General features: G+C 40.4%; 1 protein-coding gene across 2 annotated transcripts in view; it reads left to right on the forward strand.

The window, feature by feature from the left end:
* The window catches only part of LOC124777212 (serpin B8-like), a 99,183-nt gene that overhangs the window by 48,246 nt on the left and 30,258 nt on the right, over nucleotides 1–20,679 (forward strand). For both annotated transcript variants that reach the window (XM_047252526.1, XM_047252527.1), the window contains exons 5-7: nucleotides 3,496–3,710; nucleotides 8,787–8,972; nucleotides 19,824–19,962. In XM_047252526.1, coding sequence (XP_047108482.1) covers nucleotides 3,496–3,710; nucleotides 8,787–8,972; nucleotides 19,824–19,962 — 540 coding nt within the window. The remainder of the gene's footprint in view (nucleotides 1–3,495; nucleotides 3,711–8,786; nucleotides 8,973–19,823; nucleotides 19,963–20,679) is intronic.

A 20,679-nucleotide genomic window follows, 5' to 3' on the forward strand; every position in this document is an offset into this window, starting at 1 on the left:
TGACCAAATGGGCAATATTTCTGCAACAGTTTGACTTTGAAATCAAGCACATAAAAGGTTCTGAGAATGTAGTAGCTGATTCACTTTCAAGGTTACCAATTGGGGGAGAAAAAGGAGATTTTTGAACAAGAGGAGGAAAAGCAATTTAAAGTTAGATACCTGAAAGGGGTGGAAAATGAGAAAACAATTAGAAGAAGTGTAAATAAATTAGGAAAAATCAAAATTTAGATCAAAGTTGGAAATTAATCAAAGAATTTTTAGGCAAGAAGGGGTATGAGAAACTTGATAAATTTTACAAATTACATAAGGGGATTTTATTTTGGAGAACAGATGTAGATTCTGATAAATGGAAACTGTGTTGGCCAGAGGCAGATGGTGAAAAGCTGATTATTTACATACATGAAAGTTTTGGTCATTGTGGGATACAGAAGTGCATTCAAAAGATACAAGAAAATGTTTATTTTTACAATATTGGAAAGAAGGTAAGAAAAGAATTGGCAACCTGTGACAAATGTCAGAGAGTTAAAGTGAGCAATCAAAGACGTGGTGGAGAGATGCAAAACATTATCCTGGAAAAACCTTTAGCTCTTATCGCTGTGGACTTACATGGAATGTTACCAAAGAGTAAAGGTGGTCACTGTTACATATTTGTTATGGTAGATGTATTTTCAAAATTAAGTAAACTATATCCAGAGAAAAAAGCTACTAGCCATGAAATTATAATAAAAATTGAAAGAGATTATTTCGCATAGGTGGATAAACCAAAAGCTATATTATCAGATAATGGTTCACAGTTCACCTCTAAAATTTGGAAAAAGTTTATTGAATGACCAAAATTGAAGCATGTACTTATATCTGTTTATTCTCCATCCACCAATCCTACAGAAAGATATATGAGGGAAATTTGGAGACTTTGCAGAACCTATTGTAGCCATAAACATCCAACCTGGTTCGAGCACATTCGAAATTTTGAAGATATTATGAATAGCCTACAACATGGTTCCACAGGATTTTCACCGTATGAGATTATGTTTAATCTCAGACCTCCAAATCTTATATCAGAACTGACTGAATTTCCTAAATGTGCACCTTTAACTATGCAAGAGAGAGAAGATATTGTCAGGGAAACCATGAGGAAACAAGGGGAAAAGAGAAATAAAAGACATAACAATAGGGTAAAATTAACCACTTTCAAAATTGGGGATCTTGTTCTGGTCAAATCTCATGAAAAATCAAAAATGTTCACTTCAGAAATTAAAAAATTCTTTGATATCTATATTGGGCCTTTTGAAGTCATAGAAAATCCACACCCTACTGCTTATCGTTTGGTATACCCTAAGTCAAAAAAATAATTTGGTCTCAGGAATGTTGTCTCTTTGAAAATGTATAAGCAGAAATCATAATTTCAAAATTTAAATAACCTATTTTCATCTAAAACAAAAGTCCTCCACTGGAATATGCTTGCTGGAACAAAACTACCTGTACAACCAAGTATGTATATTTGCATGTATAAATTAATAATTTGAAGTCACATGTTAATTGAAAGTTATGAAAAAACACTGTTGTAACAAAAATGAGAGAAAGATTTATTTTTACTTTTTTACAAAAAAAAGTCTCCATAGTGAGCATTTCCGAATTTTTCTAATTTTTGGAAGCTAAGTCTTCCCTGTCGGTGAAGGCATGCATGTGAGGACATGCATGCAAAGATATAAGTTTCAAAACCAAGTTTAGACAAAGCCTCATGATATATGAGCAATTTATTGTTCTTTATACTGATGTTGTGGGGAGCGAAAGTACTCTTCACAAGAATATGACTTGTAGTAATATTGTAGTAGAGAGGCAAGTGTAAATAAATGATTGTTAAAAAAAGTAGATAATACTGATGTATCTTTAGCTGTACTAAAAGAAAGATAACCATAAGTAAAAAAATAAAAAAAAACACAAGTAAAAAAATATAAAATTCAAAAAGAAAATCATAAAAAAATATATACACAATAAAAAACCATGAGTAAAAAAATACATAAAAAATTCAAAAAGAAAATCATAAAAAATATATACACAATAAAAAAACCATGAGCAAAAAAATTCATAAAAAATTCAAAAAGAAAATTAGAAGTAAAAATATATAAAAGGCAAATATATAGAAAAAACCACTGCACTATATATGTCCAGTATCATTTTTTATTGTACAATATGTAAGCAAAATGAAATTAACATTAATATGGGGAACAAAAAATTTAATTATGAGAACCAGTTGGCACATTGTGAACAAAGAAGTGGTTGTAGATATCTAATTCTAGCAAATGAGTTTTACCTTACTATTATTTTCAATCTGTATGCTGTATTTTAGAATATTTCTCATGTATGTTTTACTCCATGTATATTTGTCATGTTAAATAATTTCTTTACTTGAATTTTTTTGTGTATGAGATTGATGGGGAAGGATCATTGCAACAACAGCCAGTAACAAGACCACAGATTCAAAGAGTCAAAATTTGGAAGAGGTTATCAGACTGCATCATTAATGCACTAATTGTGTAATACTGATCCATTACTGAGTGTGGTCAGGATTTTGTTGTATATGTTCATAACAACAAAAGCCCTGGGGAGCAGTTGTAATGGATCTGGGAGATATGTTTTTTTCTACTGGATTTGTCGATACCAAATTTAATGTGGGAAGTTGGTAATGTTTTCTTATATTTTTGTCAGAATTTTTTAAAATTGGAATTTGCCTTATTTTATACTAATTTACTTATATTTTTGAGAGTGACAGCATATTGATTACTATTAGTAGATGTGACGAAGAATATCAAAGAGACTGATTATGAGTGGAAGCTTGTGTGTTATGTAAAATGTCTTTGACACTGGAGTCGTCTTTGACTGTAGTCAGTCGGCAGTGAACCCTTGGTGTGTGTAGACGGTAGAACAATATGCAGGTCGCCATAATAAATAATTTGCTAGTGAACAGGAAAAAATGAATTATGTTACTACTTTTTTTATATAAACTTTAAGAAGAAACCACACTTGAAGAAATGGTATTTGAAGCACCAAAAATGAGGCAAACGCTTTGAACCAGGTCATTTCTGCGGCCGACGAAACTGCATTGTGGAATCATACTTCCACTAGACGACTGAAGCCAGGACAAATATCATCTTGTAAACATTTCACGGAAAAGGTACTGTCATGAAATATGCCAAATTTAAGTAAATAAAAAATAGTGAGCATATTTCAGTACGTTAGCGATCTCATCTAAATAAGCGGGAAATCTAGTAGAGTTAACATCATCAGTATGAGTATATTAGTACTGGTCATAATGTTTTATTAATGTAGTTAACAAAAGTAGCTTGCACTGACTACTTCTCCCTATTATTGTATAATGGAATGTATTTCATTTCTATGAATCCTGTCCTTCAAGACGGAATTTGTGGAACACTATGTGTGAATAAATGACAGAGTGGATGATGTTCAAATGTCAGTAACAAGCAATTCTTTCAGGTGCTCTTGGTGAACGCACTCGTATGGTACTGGTCAATGCGGTTTATTTCAAGGGCAACTGGAGCATACAGTTCAACAAATATCTCACAGAACCTCTGCCTTTCTACCGACCATCACAGCCAGCCAAAGATGTGGACACCATGCTCGTCAGGGCCAGTTTTATGTATGCTGAGATAAATGAACTTAATTCTCAGGTTCTCCTGCTTCCGTACAAGGTATTTCGTCTGAAGACAGGAGGAAAACATAATTATAAAGCAATCAGTTTCATTCAAGTTCAAACAAAGATACGAAACATAGATTCGTCTCAGCTTTAAGAGAAATTGTGGCCTACTGAATGTTTTAAAGTTGATATTTTCCTTTGCATAAGCAAAGTGAAAGCAGCAAGTTTCAAGAAATTGTAATAATTTGAACAGACAAACCGAAAGGACGTATACTATTGTGAAACTTAAATCTTCATTATGTTGTATTTTATTTTGTCCAAGAAAACACAACACTGTACATGTGATAATTTTTTTACTGGTAAATCAGTTTCATGCAGCTTCATACAATAAAATAAAGAAGAATATAAAACATCATATTGTGCGAGTACCACAACTAATATGATGACAACAAGAATGTATTTCTGCTTTAACAATCAATGTGAAAATAATTAATAATAAGATTAACACATACTAGAATCTAAAGTAACGTTATTATTCATAGCTACTAAGCCAACCACCAACATTTTAATACTTCTCAAGTTATACACACAATACTATTGATAAGAAGTCGGAGTGCTTCTTTTCATAACAATTCTCATACAGTGAGGTGACAAAAGTTGTGGGGCACCTCCTAGTATCGTGTCGGACCTCATTTTGCCCGGCATAGTGCAGCAGCTCGATGTGACATCGACTCAACAAGTCGTTGGAAGTCACCTGCAGAAATACTGAGCAATGATGCCTCAATAGCAGTCCATAACTGCGAAAGTGAAGCTGATGCAGAATCATGTGCACGAACTGACCTCTAGATTATTTCCCATAAATGTTCGATAGGATTAATGTCTGCAATCTAGGTGGCCAAACCATTCGCTGGAGTTGTATAGAATGTTCTTCTGACCAGTCGTGAACTACTCTGGCCGGGTGACATGGCACATCGTTGTTTGTGAACATTAAGTCCATGAATGGCTGAAAATGGTATCCAAGGAGCTGAATATAATCACTTCTAGTCAATAATCGGTTCAGTTGGACCATTCCACGAAAACATAGCCCACACCATTATGGAGCCACCATTAGCTTGCACAGTGCCTTGTAGACAACATGAGTACATGGATTCGTGGGATCTGCACCACACTAACCTTGCCATCAGCTCTTGGCAACTGAAATCGGGACTCATCTGACCAGGCTGCTGTGTTGCAGTCTATGGTCCAACCGATAAGGTCACATGCCCAAGAGAGGCACTGCAGGCGATGTCATGCTGTTAACAAAGTCACTCGGGTCGGTCGTCTGCTGCCATAGCCCATTAAAGCCAAGTTTCGCCACCACTGTCCTAATGGATACGAATAAGTTCGTCGTACGACACACATTGATTTCTGCGGTTATTTCACCCAGTGCTCCTTGTCTGTTAGCACCGACAACTCTACGCAAACGCTGCTACTCTTAGTCACTAAATGAATGCTGTCGGCCATGCGTTGTCTGTGGTGAGAAACCTGAAATTTGGTATTCTCGACACACTCGTAACACTAAGTCTGGCTCCAAGTCCATTCCGTGTTCATAGTCTGTAAATTCTCGTTTATTTTTTCTTTATTGTCATTTTGAAACCTCTTAAAAGGTAGGCCGGCAGCGGCAAAACTACGCCGCTCTTCGGCCACAGATAAGACATTCAGTACAAAAGGAGACATCAAAAAACAAAACAAACATGGTGGATAAACAACAGTAGACAGAAAAAATTAAAATTCATGAAACTGTTCACAGGTGCAGTGTCCAAATAAAAAACGTTCTGCACTCGGACACGAACAGAGACGACAGAAATTACACACATGAACGATGGAGCACAAACGACGAAACACTGAATCACTAACACAATGGCACACACAAACACTAGGCGATGATCTCCAGCGCACAAATGTTCACTGTTCGTGTTTGAGACCAGGGACCTGCCAAAGGGGAAAAGGTTGGGGAGGAGGGAGAGGGGGAGGGTGTAGATTCCAGTGGCAGAGGAGTGGGGAGGGGGAGGAAAGAAGGTAGGGGAGGGGGGTAAGGGAAGCTCAGGGGGAGAGGAGGGCGGGAGGAAGAGAGGAGAGAGAGAGAAGGGAGACAGGGTGCCCTTGGGAAAAACACAGGGGGTAGGAAGGGGAGGATCAAAGTTGGTACGAGGGATAGATGGAGGGGTTGAGGGTGTCATCAGGGAGGGGGAGTTGGCAGAAGCCACCTTGGGCAAGGGTATGGAGAGTGGAGAGATGGAGAGCAGGTGGGATGTGGGAATACAGGCGCGGCAGAGGACAGGGGTGGGAGAGGATGTGAGAGACAAGCGGGTGAGGGCAATCAAGTTTGCAGGAGGTGTAGAGGATCTGTATCCGTTCGAGGAAAAGGAAGAGGTGCAGGAATGGAATGAGGTCATAGAGGATCCATGTGGGGGAGGGAGGAGGATGCAATAGGCGAGGCAAAGCACAAGCTGTTCCAGGATTTGAAGGGATTTGTAAAAGGTAGGAGGGGCGGAGATCCAGGTGGGACGAGCATAGCAGAGGATACGGTGGATGAGTGATTTATAGGTGTGGAGAATGGTGGAGGGGTCCAGACCCCATGTGCGGCCAGAAAGGAGCTTGAGGAGATGGGAGCATGCCTTGGCTTGGGTAGTCCAGAGATGGGGGGTCCAGGAGAGGCGACGGTCGAGGGTGACGCCAGGGTACTTGAGGGTGGGGGTGAGTGTGATAGGATGGCCATAAATGAGGCTACAGAAGAATCGGAGAGGAAAGGAATACGTGGAAAACACTGATAAGGAGAAGGGACAGGATGATAGGACATCTACTAAGACATGAGGGAATGACTTCCATGGTACTAGAGGGAGCTGCAGAGGGCAAAAACTGCAGAGGAAGACAGAGATTGGAATACGTCAAGCAAATAATTGAGGACGTAGATTGCAAGTGCTACTCTGAGATGAAGAGGTTAGCACAGGATAGGAATTCGTGGCGGGCCGCATCAAACCACTGGTTACACCAAGCGGTAAACCGGTCAAGACGGGATTGGAGAAGGTGTTGGGAGAGCTGCAGGGTGGGGGCGAGGGCAAGAAAGGCGGTGTCATCGGCGTACTGGAGAAGGTGGATGGTTAATTCCCGTCGTGCGGCCGTAAATACGTCGGAAAATTTTTCACATGACTCACCTGAGTACTGTTCATCTATGCACTGTGAACGCAATACTACCACCAACTGCATATTTACATATCGTTATCTCATGACTTTTGCCACCTCAATATACAGGGTGTCCCAAAAAGAATGACCCGATTTTAACCTCTAATAATATTGAGACAAATGTCACTAGGTAACTGAAACAGCGCTAGATGTAATCGGCATGGTCTAGAGTTTCAGAAGAAATCCGCTAGATGTCGCTACGAGCGCTGACCTGGAGCGTGCAGCCAGTCTCACGTAATATGGCGTCCGCGCAACAGAGGGCTTATTGTGTTACTGAATTCAGTCGTACTCAGTCAGAGATCGCAGTTCAGCGGGCGTTTCATATTCGATTTCGTGCTAAACCACCACATTCGACGGTGGTATAAACAGTTTGAAGAAACAAGGTGTCTCTGTACAGGCAAAAGTCCTGGCCGACCACGCGTACCTGAACAAACAGTGGTACGAATCCGACGAGTATTTGAGCGGAGCCCTCGCAAGTCTACGCTTCGTGCTAGCCGACAACTTGCGTTACCGCGCATGACAGTGTGGCGTCGTGCGTTACGGCGTCGTTTAGCCCTCAAACCGTACCGATTATAGCTGGTATAAGCTCTTGGAGACACGGTACTGACAAAGTGAAGCGAGTGCACTTTAGCTATGCTATTCTAGAGGACATGGAAGATGACACTTTTATGTCACGGTTGATATCGAGCGATGAGGCAACTTGCCACATTAACGGTGCTGTACACCGTCATAATGTGCGTATATGGGGGCTCGAAAATCCTCATGAAACAACTGAACACGAACGTGATTCACCAAAAGTGAATGTTTTTTGTGCTGTTGCGCAAAGCAAGGTTTATGGACCCTACTTTTTTGAGGAAGAAACCGTAACAGGACAATCATATCGTGCAGTGCTCTGGAATTGGTTATTCCCACAACTTGACTCTGATGATTTCATTTATCAGCAAGATGGAGCGCCACCACACTGGCACAACAACGTGCGCAGTTTCCTCACTGCCAACGTGCCTCAACGTTGGATTGGGCGTACAGGACCACGAGATCAGGCTTTACACACTTGGCCTCCTAGGTCCCCTGAGTTAGCACCATGTGATTTCTTCCTGTGGGGATATGTTGAACAATGTGTTTACGTTCCTCCCTTACCTCGTGAGATTCATGAACGTAAACCAGAATATCAGCTGCTGTAGCTTCAGTGACAGAAGACACGCTCAGTTTGGGATGAATTCGGCTATTAGTCGTCCGTGCAGCTAATGGAGGACATATTGAACATTTTTGATGGATTTTTATGAACTTATGTCTTTTCTGAGTAATTTAGTATGCAATTTTTTGGTGTTAATCCCTTCTTCCTAATAAATTATTCTATTCAAAATCGGATAATTCTTTTTGGGACACTCTGTACAGAGGAAACTCAGTGACATCCGTGTTTTATGATGAGGTTAATTGATGTATTAATGACTTAAGCCTCCTTATAGCGACTCCTTTCTAAATATTTGTCCAGTTACGTGGTTTTTGCAGACTAAAGCAGTAAAATAAGAATTAAGTTACATGGTTTAGCATACAATATTTATTATTATACGAGGGCTGTTCGTTCATAAAGGTCCGATCGGTCGGGAAATAGAAACCACAGCGAAAATCAAAAACGTTGGAGACACTATTTTGTAGGCACCTTTACGTGCTCCCAGCGCGCTGAGAACTGGAAACAGCAACGTCACCCAATCGACGGAAATACTAGAGGCACTGCCCAACCTATCTGTGCGCAGCTTCAGGGGATTTTCGCTGTGGTTTTCCATTTGGCTATCGGTCCGACCTTAGCAAACGAATAGCCCTCGAATCATTTTCTCTAGCTGATTGCTCTGCTCCGCCATTTGTGTAGTGTTAATGCGCTTTTCTTCTTTGGTTTCATTTCGTACATCAGGCCAACAGAATTAGTATGCTGATAATTTTACCCAGAGAGCTAAATGGCCTACCAGATGTCGAGAAGAATCTTACGAATGTGTCTCTTCAAGATATAGTGTCCAGAATGTACAAACCTGAAGTATACGTATATTTACCTAAATTCAAAATGGAGTACGCAACATCACTTTCAGGACCACTCACGGACGTAAGTGCTATTCTGATACCTAAAAATAATATTAAACGACTGCAATTTTTGATACGTTACAGTTTGTCATTGCCATGAAATTGCTGTATTTCTCAGTTGTTCTATTAGTAAGCATCATTAAACGCAAAATAGTCATACAAATGTAAAACTGTTAATAATGAGCAGTGTTATATGGCGCAAGAAGAACCGATAGCTAAACGTTCCTTAGGGAAACATTACATTTGGTCAGGAGTATTTTAATAATTATTTCTATATCAGTTGACGTCAATATTTAAGTTATTGAGAAGTGTATAAATTTTGTCGCTGGTAACATAATTAAATTTTCTTGTCCTTCGTTGAATTTAATTTGTGGACCGTTACAAGGCTGTCTGAGCGCCGTTGCTGGAGCATATTTTTCGTGCAGCACTACGCTTTTTAACATGTGTGGTCGGTACGCTACTTGAAACCTTAGTTAAATCTTTCAGCAATGTTGTTCGATGTACGATCTATGGACATACCTTGTTTTCAGCGCGCGAATAATATAATGTTACTCTCATTCCACGAAGTTCCACAACTCTTTCCTGGCTGTTACAGGAAAGCCCGTATGAAACGTTAGAATCAAAACGTAAACAGAGGTACCAATGGCGTGATTTTTTCTCTTTTTCGTGGAAAAATTTCATTACCGGCCCAAATGATGGATGAGTAACAGAGAGAAAACCAGGCTGAAACATATGGTAAGGATATCAAACGTAAATCGCAGCTGAATCTCTCTTCAGATATGAAGCTAAAACGGTACGACAGTGATCCAAACAGTTATTCACCAGTACCGCTAAAAGAGGCCAACCCCTCTCTTGACAGCAGCCAGTGAGACTGCATGTATTATCCAGGACTGGAAGTATGGTGCAGCGGCAACAAAGGTCAAATAAAATAAAAATTTAAGTACTCAGGACTTCGCTATCGTTGAGCACACTTTCCGACTATTGGCGTTATCGCTATTGTCCAAGCGTCCAACCGAATAAAATGGCAGCTGGAATGCTTTCTCCCATTAGCTGCGAAGATACCTTAGATCTCCCCATCATTGTGACACTTTTAGAGGTTCTTTGAACGTAGCTCCTTTTACGCTTCACGTGGAAGGCTGAGTATTTAATGTAAATATCTGCACAGCTCCTATAGTATGGGTTGGGGGGGGGGTACTCCTTTGTGTGTCACATGACTGGGAGCACAAGTTGGCCATTGTTGATTGTCACATTGTTGTAGTGGCTTTATTGGTATCTACACTTTCTAACTGCTACAGATTGTTTAATTGTAGCCCACAAAACACCAAAAAATAAACTCTTAGACATAAATCTTTAAAAGAAGAATCTAATGTTTCTTGTGAGTGTAGGAACACACACACACACACACACACACACACACACACACACACACACACACACAAAGAACAGTAGCTTAACAAGGTAATTCACTTTGTTTCCAACCTGTTTCCTTAAAATACGAAAAAAAGCTGAATTCAAACCGATCTTGAATGTCCGCATCTCAAAAAAACCCGCTCTTTCAGCGAATGTAGCGTGTCCTTGGTAATCCCCTCCCCTACGATTAACTGGGGACAAACATTTTCAGCCTTACAAGTCACATGGACCGGGACCAGCTTTCCAGCCTCATTCCGTGCGTCATTATAGAGATTGATGCTTTTTCTTTAATCATCATTCTTCTGATTGGTTTGATGTTCCCCGCCACGAATTCCTCCCCTGTGCCAACCTCTTCATCTCAGAGTCCACTTGCAACCTACCTCCTCAGTTCTTTGCTGGATGTATTCCAATCTCTGTCTTCCTGTGCAGTTTTTGCCCTCTACAGATCCTTCTAGCACCATGGAAGTCATTCACTCATCTCTTAACAGACGTCCTATCATCCTGACCCTTCTCCTTGTTAATTTTAATTTTAATAATCAACAGCCTCAGTTGCACCGTTTACCTAGAATTTGCCTAGGTTTCAGTCGGGATAACCCAACCTTCTTCAGAATAACAGTCTCTGCCGTTTGTCCATAGTGGACATCGTCAAGCTAAAACTATAAATCCATAAATTATCGTCAGGCTGTAAAACTTATCTGGAACTGCCTCGACCCCACTTCGCGACCGCGATGCGGCAGCCACGAGTCATCCTTCCATCCCGAATTTTAACCCCACTCTTGAACCTTTCTTTTATTTCCGTCATTGTTTCTTCTATGTAACAGATTAAACATTACGGGCGAAAGTCCACATCGCTGTGTTACACCGTTTTTAATCCGAACACTACGTTCGTGTTTCCTCCTGGTTCTTGTACACATTTTATGTAACCCATCTTTCGCTGTAGCTTACTCTTATCTTCCCCAGAATTTTGACCACGGTAAATACGGTGACTCTATGCAACAAATTTGTTTCCGAACGAAACACCAAGCGCATATCGTCGACATTTGTGCTGTCGTGCAAAAATTTTTAATACAGCGCTAAGGTAAATGGGGGTAAGAATTCAAGCGAAATGTATTTGCTGTGATACGAGCCACTGGAGAGCAACGATCCCTTGGCTCAAAATAATCAGGAAATACCACTGAAAACTCTCCAGAATTTTGTTGGTTGAATCAGGTTCACCGTGCACAGTAGTATTTATCTCGACACAGGTTACAGGATGGGCTTTTAGTGTGATGATGATTACAGGTTGGTCGAAACCGATTGTTGCATTGTGAAGCTCTTTTGTGGTTGTGTCGTAAGAGAAATAAGCGCTGTGCCGGGTCAGTCTAGGGTCTACGATCCTTTCCTTTCATGGGAACTGTGTGGGCAGACTGAGCTATGAAAAAGCATCTCTGAAATCTAGATAGTAGGAGAGAGATCCTGGCAAAACTGAGGTGTCAAGGCAGTTTGTGAGTCAAGCCTGGTTGGCTCTGTTAGTAAGAACTTGCCAGCAGAAGGTATGGTTAGAGGTTAGCGTCCCACCCAGGATACAGTTTTAATCGGCCGCGTTCTAAAGCAGTGAGCACATCGCTGCGGAGTGATACATTCTTTCGGGATTAAAAAAACCCAGGTTACTTAAAATAAAAAAAACTGCCATATTTCTGCTGCAGGAGTGTGGGAAGAAAATCAGTTTTACGACCTGAGTGGTTGCACGACGTATCAGTGGAACGCGTACATTTCAGCCAAGGGGGAAGTACTGTCAGGTGGTTAATAAATCGGACATCACTGAAAAATTTTTGGAATGTGGACATACAACTGAACACGTCTATCACATAAAAATTTCTCTACCATTAGCTGATCCAGACAGGAGGGTTGCAATGTCGTACTGATGAATGGGTTCAAACTGCCAAATTATTTGTAAATGTCTCCAGATTTTTTAATCACATATCTTCAAACAGTTTCATTCAGTTTCCTGCTCCCGTTCTTCGCGCTTCACTTTTCTGGTCGACTGGAACCCGCTTTTTATAATCGGTACTTGATCCCACTCCACAATTTTTATCCCTCGCTCTCCTCTTCATTACCAGATCAACCGTTCTTCAATGCCTCAGAATGTATCCTATCCACGTATTCCTTTTTTTTTTTTAGTCGGGCTGTATCGTGAAATCTCTTTTACTTCTTATTATTTGCAGCACTTGTTAATTATCTACTCGATCTATCGATGTAATCTTCAGAATTATTTGTAACAACCTTTGCAAAAGCTGCTATTCTCCTTTTGTCTCTACTGTTGGTAGTCCACGATTCACTTCTTAATAGGCTACAATCCAGACAAATACTTCCAGAAAATACTTTTTATACTTGATTTTAATGGATTTATCTTTATTCAGAAACGGTTTTGTTGCTGTTGTGAGTGTGTATATTAAACCCCGTTTGTATCAGCTTTCTTCCATTATTTGGCTGTCCAAATAGTGAACTGATATATTATTTTTTTGTCTCATTTCCTAACCAATACAGCCAGCATTCCCTCACTTGATTCGACTACATTGCACCACATTAGTTTTACCACTGTTGATGCTCAATTTATAGCCTCGTACGAGGACAGTATCCATTCCATTCCACCTGTGCTATATGCTACCCGTGGCTTTATAGATATGAGCAGACCATAGTGGCTCGCCTTCATGCATTCTTTTAAAAAAAAATTGTGACAAAAGTCCTTCTGGCCTGTTATTTATTTTATACGTGACATGTAAGTGCTGTCTCTTTCTTTTATTGTTAATCAGTACTTACACTTTTATATAAAAAATTCTCTTTTCCCATGAATTAGTAATTATGTTATAGGCCACTTTAATCATTTAAATTCTGATGAAGGCCCTCTTAGAAGTGTTGAAACCTGGTTAATAAGACTAAACATTGTGACCGAGGGCTCATTTGTTTCAACTTTAATTTATAAGCGGTCACTGAACCAAGCCGCCATGTTTAAAACGTTAAAGCTATTATTTCTTCTCTTGCTCTGTGTACAGACCTAATAACGTAGGGAATAGGCTACAACTCTGTCTCGTTCCCTTCTCAACTACCGATTTCATGTCCTTCAGCTCTGTAGCGCTATCTAACGGGGACCACAAATAAAATTTTCTCTTTTACGTACGTTCGATCCCTTTGCTAGTTGAACTCCTCACTGATAGCCGTATATAAGGGGCTATTAAAAATTTTCCGTTCGAAACCCGTACAGTTCAGAATCTATAATGCAATCATGCAAAATCGCAGTGAGAATTGAGGCAACCATTGCACCGACTCACCAGGTTGAACCAATCCTTGGAGGTCTCCGAAGCCGTCATGGGGAGAGATCAGGCCTATAGGACGGGTGCTCGAACATCTCCCACGTAAGTTGGCACAACATCTGCATTACGAGATTTACGTTACGAGGACGTCAGTAATAATCAAAGAGCAGCGTCCCTTGTCGAAGTTGATTTTCGACGTACGTGCTGCTCCGTACACGTTCTTCATTTTCCTATAGATGTTTGCCGGTGTTTGGCCTTCGGCGGCCAAGAAAACAACAGTACGTTGGTCCTGAATGGGCGCATTTGGTAATAACGTCGCCAAAATTCACGTCATTTCCGCAATTACTTCATGTACATTGGGAAGGCACGAATGCCACACTAAATCCATTGTTTACATGTCGGTGCTTATATATCCACTTTGGAGTCGCACTAAGTTGCATATTCGAGCAGAAACACCGTCAGACGGAAAGTCTTTGATCGCTCCTTGTAACTGTAAACTTATCTAAGAAACGCTTGCAGGGGATCTGCATTCAGTCAGTCAACGTTGCAAACTAGCCTTCTTATGACTACACTATAGCTTAGTGGTTCAATTAATATTTACTTTATAATTTTTTTTTCTATACCCTCAAATGAAATTAGTAGAATTTTATTTTTATTAGCAGTACTACGAGGACGTGCTGAAAAGTAATGGATCCGAATTTTCTATGCGATAACTCTTCAAGCTGTTTAAATAAAATAAACTTTAGTAACATTCTACATCTTTATTCTTCATGTTTACATATTCATTTCTGGACACATTCACTGAATGTTTGACTCTGTTGACGGAGCCACAACCTCATCTCTGCTTCATCACTATCATAGTCGAGTCCTTGAAGGTGTTTTTCAAATTCTGTAAAGATGAGGATGATCACATGAAGGATGATCGACGACAGTAAACCCAAGGCGTCAGATTGTTGCAGACGTCGCAAACCTTGTGTGTTCTGTCATTGTAGCGCTGAAGGGGAGGGTACATCACCTAAGTAAGAACTTTTCTGCGGTTAGAAACTCGATTACAGCTCGCTGTTTCTCACGCACCGACACAGTTACGTTACACACCGCCGTGTAACACGCTACAATTCGGAGTCCTCTAGCGGCAGAGAGTAGCAACTAACGTCAGCGAAGGATCATGTTGATGATGATGATGTTTGGTTTGTGGGGAACTGAACCACTCGGTTATCAGAGCCCATACAAATGGCCAATCTCGGCACTTTCATAAATGATGATCAAATGATGACAACACAAACACGCAGGCATCTCGAGGCAGGTGAAAATCCCTAACCCTGCCGGGAATCGAACCCGGGGCCCCGTGCTCGGGAAGCGAGAACGCTGCCGCGAGACCACGAGCTGCGGACGTCAGCTAAAGGAAGGCCGTCAACCGAGTATTATGCATGGCATGTAATACCTCAATCGATATTGAGAACAGAATAAAAAATTTGGAGACATTACTTTTCAGAACGCCCTCGTAGATTACAGACACTCCACATTTTGGGGGAATTACTAAGTTCAATGGCAGGAAGAACAGGACTTGTGGTCAGCTGAGTACATGGGTGTAGATACAAAATCATGTAGGGGTGATTCAGGAGTAGGTATAATAATGAATAAAAAAAATAGAAATGTGGGTATGCTAATATGAACAGCAAAGTGACTGCCTTATCGCATCAAAGACTGACTCGAAGGCAATACCCTCCACAATCGTACGAGATTCTATGCCAACGAGCTCTGCAGATGATGAAGAGATTGAAGAAATGTATGATGAGATAACAGAAATTATTTATGTAGTCAAGGGAGACAAAAATGTAATTGTGATGGAGAGCTGGAATCTGATAAAAAGAAAAGGAAGAGAAGGAAAAATAGTAGGTAAATGAAGAATGGCGGAAAGGAATGAAAGAGGAAGCCTTCTAGTAGAATTTTGCACAAAGCATAATTTGATCATCGCTAACACTTCATTCATGACTCATTAAAGAAGGCTGCGTACGAGGAAGAGACTAGGAGAAACTGGAAGATTTAAGACTATTTAGTAGCGAGAGAGAGATTTTGGAACCAGATTCTAGTGTGTAACAAATTTCTAGGGGCATATGGGGACTCTGACAACAATTTATTACCTATGAATTATAGATTAAAACTGAAGAAATTGCAAAAATCTAGTAAGTTAAGGAGATGTGACCTAGATAAGAATAGGAGATTGTTGATAGTTTCAGAGGGGGCTTTAGGCAAAGATTATCTGCAACAAGGTAAAGGAATATACACTATGGCCATTAAAATTGGTACACCACGAAGATGACGTGCTACAGACGCGAAATTTAACAGACTAGAAGAAGATGCTGTGATATGCAAATGATCAGCTTTTCAGAGCATTCACACAACGTTGGCGCCGGTGGCGACACCTACAACGTGCTGACATGAGGAAAGTTTCCAACCGATTTCTCATACACAAACAGCAGTTGACCGGAGTTGACTGGTGAAACGTTGTTGTGATGCCTCATGTAAGGAGGAGAAATGCGTACCATCACGTTTCCGACTTTGATAAAGGTCGGATTGTAGCCTATCGCGATTGCGGTTTTAGCGTATCGCAACATCGCTGCTCACGTTGGTTGAGATCCAATGACTGATAGCAGAATATGGAATCGGTGGGTTCAGGAGGGTAATACGGAACGCCGTGCTGGATCCCAACGGCCTCGTATCACTAGCAGTCGAGATGACATGCATCTTATCCGTATGGCTGTAAGGGATCGTGCAGCCACGTCTCGATCCCTGAGTCAACAGATGGGGACGTTTGCAAGACAACAACCATCTGTGCGAACAGCTCGACGACGTTTGCAGCAGCATGGACTGTCAGCTCGGGAACCACAACTGCGGTTACACTTGACGCTGCATCACAGACAGGAGCGCCTGCGATGGTGTAATCAACGACGAACCTGGGTGCACGAATGGCAAAACGTCATTTTTTCGGATGAATCCAGGTTCTGTTTACAGCATCATGATGGTCGCATCCGTGTTTGGCGACATCGCGGTGAACGCACATTGGAAGTGTGTATTCGTCATCGCCATACTCGTGTATCATCCGGCGTGTTGGTATGGGGTGCCATTGGTTACACGTCTCGGTCACCTCTTGTTCACATTGGCGGCACTTTGAACAGTGGACGTTACATTTCAGGTGTGTTACGACCCGTGTCTCTACCCTTCATTCGATCCCTGCGAAACCCTACATTTAAGCAGGATAATACACGACCGCATGTTGCAGGTCCTGTACGGGCCTTTCTGGATACAGAAAATGTTCGACTGCTGCCCTTGCCAGCACATTCTCCAGATCTCTCACCAATTGAAAACGTCTGGTCAATGGTGGCCGAGCAACTGCTTCGTCATGATACGTCAGTCACTACTCTTGATGAACTGTGGAATCGTGTTGAAGCTGCATGGACTGCTGTACCTGTACACGCCATCCAAGCCCTGTTTGACTCAATGCCCAGGCGTATCAAGGCCGTTATTTCGGCCAGAGGTGGTCGTTCTGGGTACTGATTTCTCAGGATATATGCACCCAAACTGCATGGAAATGTAATCACAGGTCAGTTCAAAATCATATATTTGTTCAATTCTTCTTGGTGTAGCAATTATAATGGTCAGAAGTGTAGTAGGATACGAATGGATAGCTTTAAGAGTTGAAATGGTGAAGGCAGCAGAGACTGAAACAAGTAAAAGAATAGGGTCTTGTAGAAATCCTTGGATAGCACAGGAGATATTGAAATTAATTGAAGAAAAGAGAAAATTTAAAAATGTGACAAATAAAGCCGGCGAAAGGGAATACAAAGATCTAATAAATGAGACTGATGGGCAGTGAAAACTGGCTAATCAGGAGTGGCTAGTAGACAAATGTAAAGATATATAAGCATAAAACTAAAGCAAAGATAGATACTGCCGATAGGAAAACTAATGAGACCTTTCGAAAAATAGGAGCAGCTGTACGAATATTAGGCAAAGAAGGGAAAGGTGAAAGGTGGAAGGAATATATGTACAGACTGTACAGTGGAGATGAAACTGAAGACAGTATTATAGAAAGGGAAGAGAACGTAAATGAAGATGAGACAGGAGAAATGACACGGCGAGAAAAATTTGACAGAGCAGTGAAAGACCTGAGCCAGAACTACTTATATCCTTCGGAGAACTAACCATTACAGAACTATTCCATCTGATCTGCAACATGTAAGAAACAGTAGAAATTTCCTCAGACGTCAAAAAAAAATAATAATAATAATTCCATTTCCAAGGAAAACACGTCATGACAGGTGTGAATGAACCACCAGTTTAGTAAAATCATGGTTGTAAAATACGTACTAACGCGAATTATTTACTGAAGGATGGGAAAAATGGTAGAAGCCATCCTAGGGGGAAGATTAGTTTGGGTACCGGAGAAATGTAGAACACTCGAGGCAATAATGACCCTACGACATGTCTTCGAAGACAGATTAAGGAAAGGCAAATCTACCTTTGTAACTTTTGTAGATTTGACAGTGTTGGCTGGAACATACACTTTGAAATTCTGAAGGTAGCAGAGAGCGAAAAGTTATGTATCTTGTACATAAAGCAGACGGCAGTTATAAGAGTCGAGAGGATGAAAGAGAAGTGGTGGTTGGGAAGGGAGTGGGATAGTAATCTAGCCTCGAAGTTTTTCAGCTATACATTGAGCGAGCAGTAATGGAAGCCAATGAAAAATTTTGAGAATGAATGAAAGTTCACAAAAACTTTGAGGTTTGTCGATAACATTGTGTTTTTACGAGAAACAGCAAAGGACGTGGAAGCGCAGTTTAACGGAATGGACAGTATCTTGAATGGAGGCTATAAGATGAATATCAACAAAAGCAAAACAAGCATAATGGAATGTAGCAGAATTAAACCAGGAATTAGATTATCAAACGAGACTCTAAAAGTAGTAGATGAGTTTTGCTGTTTGGGGAGAAAATAACTGATGATGGCCGAAGTACGGAGTATATAAAATGTAGACTGGCAATAGCAAGAAAAGCGTTTCTGAAGAAGAGAAATTTGTTAACAACGAATGTAGATTTGCCGGGCAGTCTTTTCTGAAAGTGTTTTGAGTGTCACCTTCCACGAAAGTGAAACGTGGACGATAAACAGTTCGGACAAGAAGAGAATACAATGTGGTACTACAGAAGAATGTAGAAAATACTCGTACAATCATGTGATCATGTAACTGAGCAGAATGGGGGTAAAAGAAACTTGATTAGAGGAAGGAATCAGTTAATAGGAAACATGAAGGCATCAGCAGCAAAGTGTTGGAGGGAATTATGGGGGGTAAAAATCGTATATGGAGATAAAGAGATTTTCAGAAGGATGTAGGTTGCAGTAGTTATTTGGAGATGGTGGCTTGTACAGTGTAGAGTAGCATGGAGAGCTGAATCAAATTAGTCTTCGGACTGAAGGCCAATTCTAAATCATCATCATCAACAACAACAACGCATGATGTTCATGTCTACTCAAAGAAAGGAAAGGTGAACGTGAACCTGTTACGAGAAGGAACCGTGGCGTCTGCATTGGTTTGAAGTAGTGCTACGGTGCTATTGTACTGTACATTTATCATTTCTTTCACCTAAAGATTATTAGCAGATTTGCATGTGGAAATACTTTCTACTACACGAATGACTGAGTAACCCCTTGGCGTTTGCTTGACAACCCAGACTGAATTTCTTCCTTAATTACATTCAATGTGAAGTGCTGTTCCGTATGTAATACTGGTGCTGTGAAAATGAGATAAGAGAGAGATTTAAATCCTACGCCGGTACAGCCAAAATTGTCCACATACGTAACGTCTCATTCCAATAAAAGTTACAGGTAATTTATGCCCACTTTGGTCACGTGAAAGCTATGAGCAGACGTGGTTCAGATATACTAAATACGCTGCTAAGCAAGTAGAACATAATTGTAGTGATATCATCCTTTCATTTCATGCAAACGTTTGACGTATTCTCTGCTGAACAATCTGCCATTGTCAGAAATTTGTTAATCTTATTTTTCAGTGCACTTACAACTTTTATTGTCATTTCAGATAATATGTCTTATCCATTGAGGCGACGACGAATGTACACGAAAATCGTGCTCTGAAATAATGATCTTTTCAATTTCAGCTTGGAATGACTGAAATGTTCAGTGAGGAGGATGCTGATTTTTCTGGAATTAGCAAGAAACGTCTTAAAGTGAATGCAGTATACCACAAAGCTTTCATAGAGATTAACGAAGAGGGCACAGAGGCTGCTGCGGCAACTGGTAAGTCACCTGCTGCCCAAGAAGAAACCAGAAAAGCTCTCGTAATATTTATTTTTTGAAACTGTCTCGTTTCCCTTACGTCTTTTTTCTCTAACCCAGAAAAGAAAGATATGATAAGAAAATTGGGACTTCTACTCATTGAAACGTAATTACGATTTTATCTGTCTATCTTTTAGGTGAACATTTCCCAACATACACAGACAATTTTGTGTGTAGTTACATGCTAATATTACAATTCAAATGGCAAGTTATGGATTGTGTATCGTTAAAATTTATCAACTACTCACTATAATTATTTAATTTAAGTTTCATATTTCAGGCAGCCAAATGGCCATGCGAGAATGTGTTTCTTTAATTATAATTGTACATAAAGAGATGGACGAAAAACGTTATAAGCACTATTGGAACCCATACTGGGAACCAGAGAGCGAATGAACTGTTTTAGACAGCTTATTATCACATAGTAATATACTGAAGAAATTCTGTGTCCAGGAAACGCTTAGAGAATAGTATAGGCTTGGAGAATGCTAATAGTATGGGGAAGGTATCTGGTTAAGGGGATTCTTACTCCTGTGTACGGACGACGCGACTAGTTTGCTTCTGGCTGCCGGAATGTCTATTGAGAAAACGTATTACACAGATCGCAATAACGTAACGAGGTCACACTAACACTACCTTAATTATTGACATGGAAGAAACCTGAGCCAAGTAGTACCG

The sequence above is a fragment of the Schistocerca piceifrons genome, chromosome 2 (genome assembly GCF_021461385.2).
Source record: "Schistocerca piceifrons isolate TAMUIC-IGC-003096 chromosome 2, iqSchPice1.1, whole genome shotgun sequence".
In the NCBI taxonomy this organism is placed as follows: Eukaryota; Metazoa; Arthropoda; class Insecta; order Orthoptera; family Acrididae; genus Schistocerca; species Schistocerca piceifrons.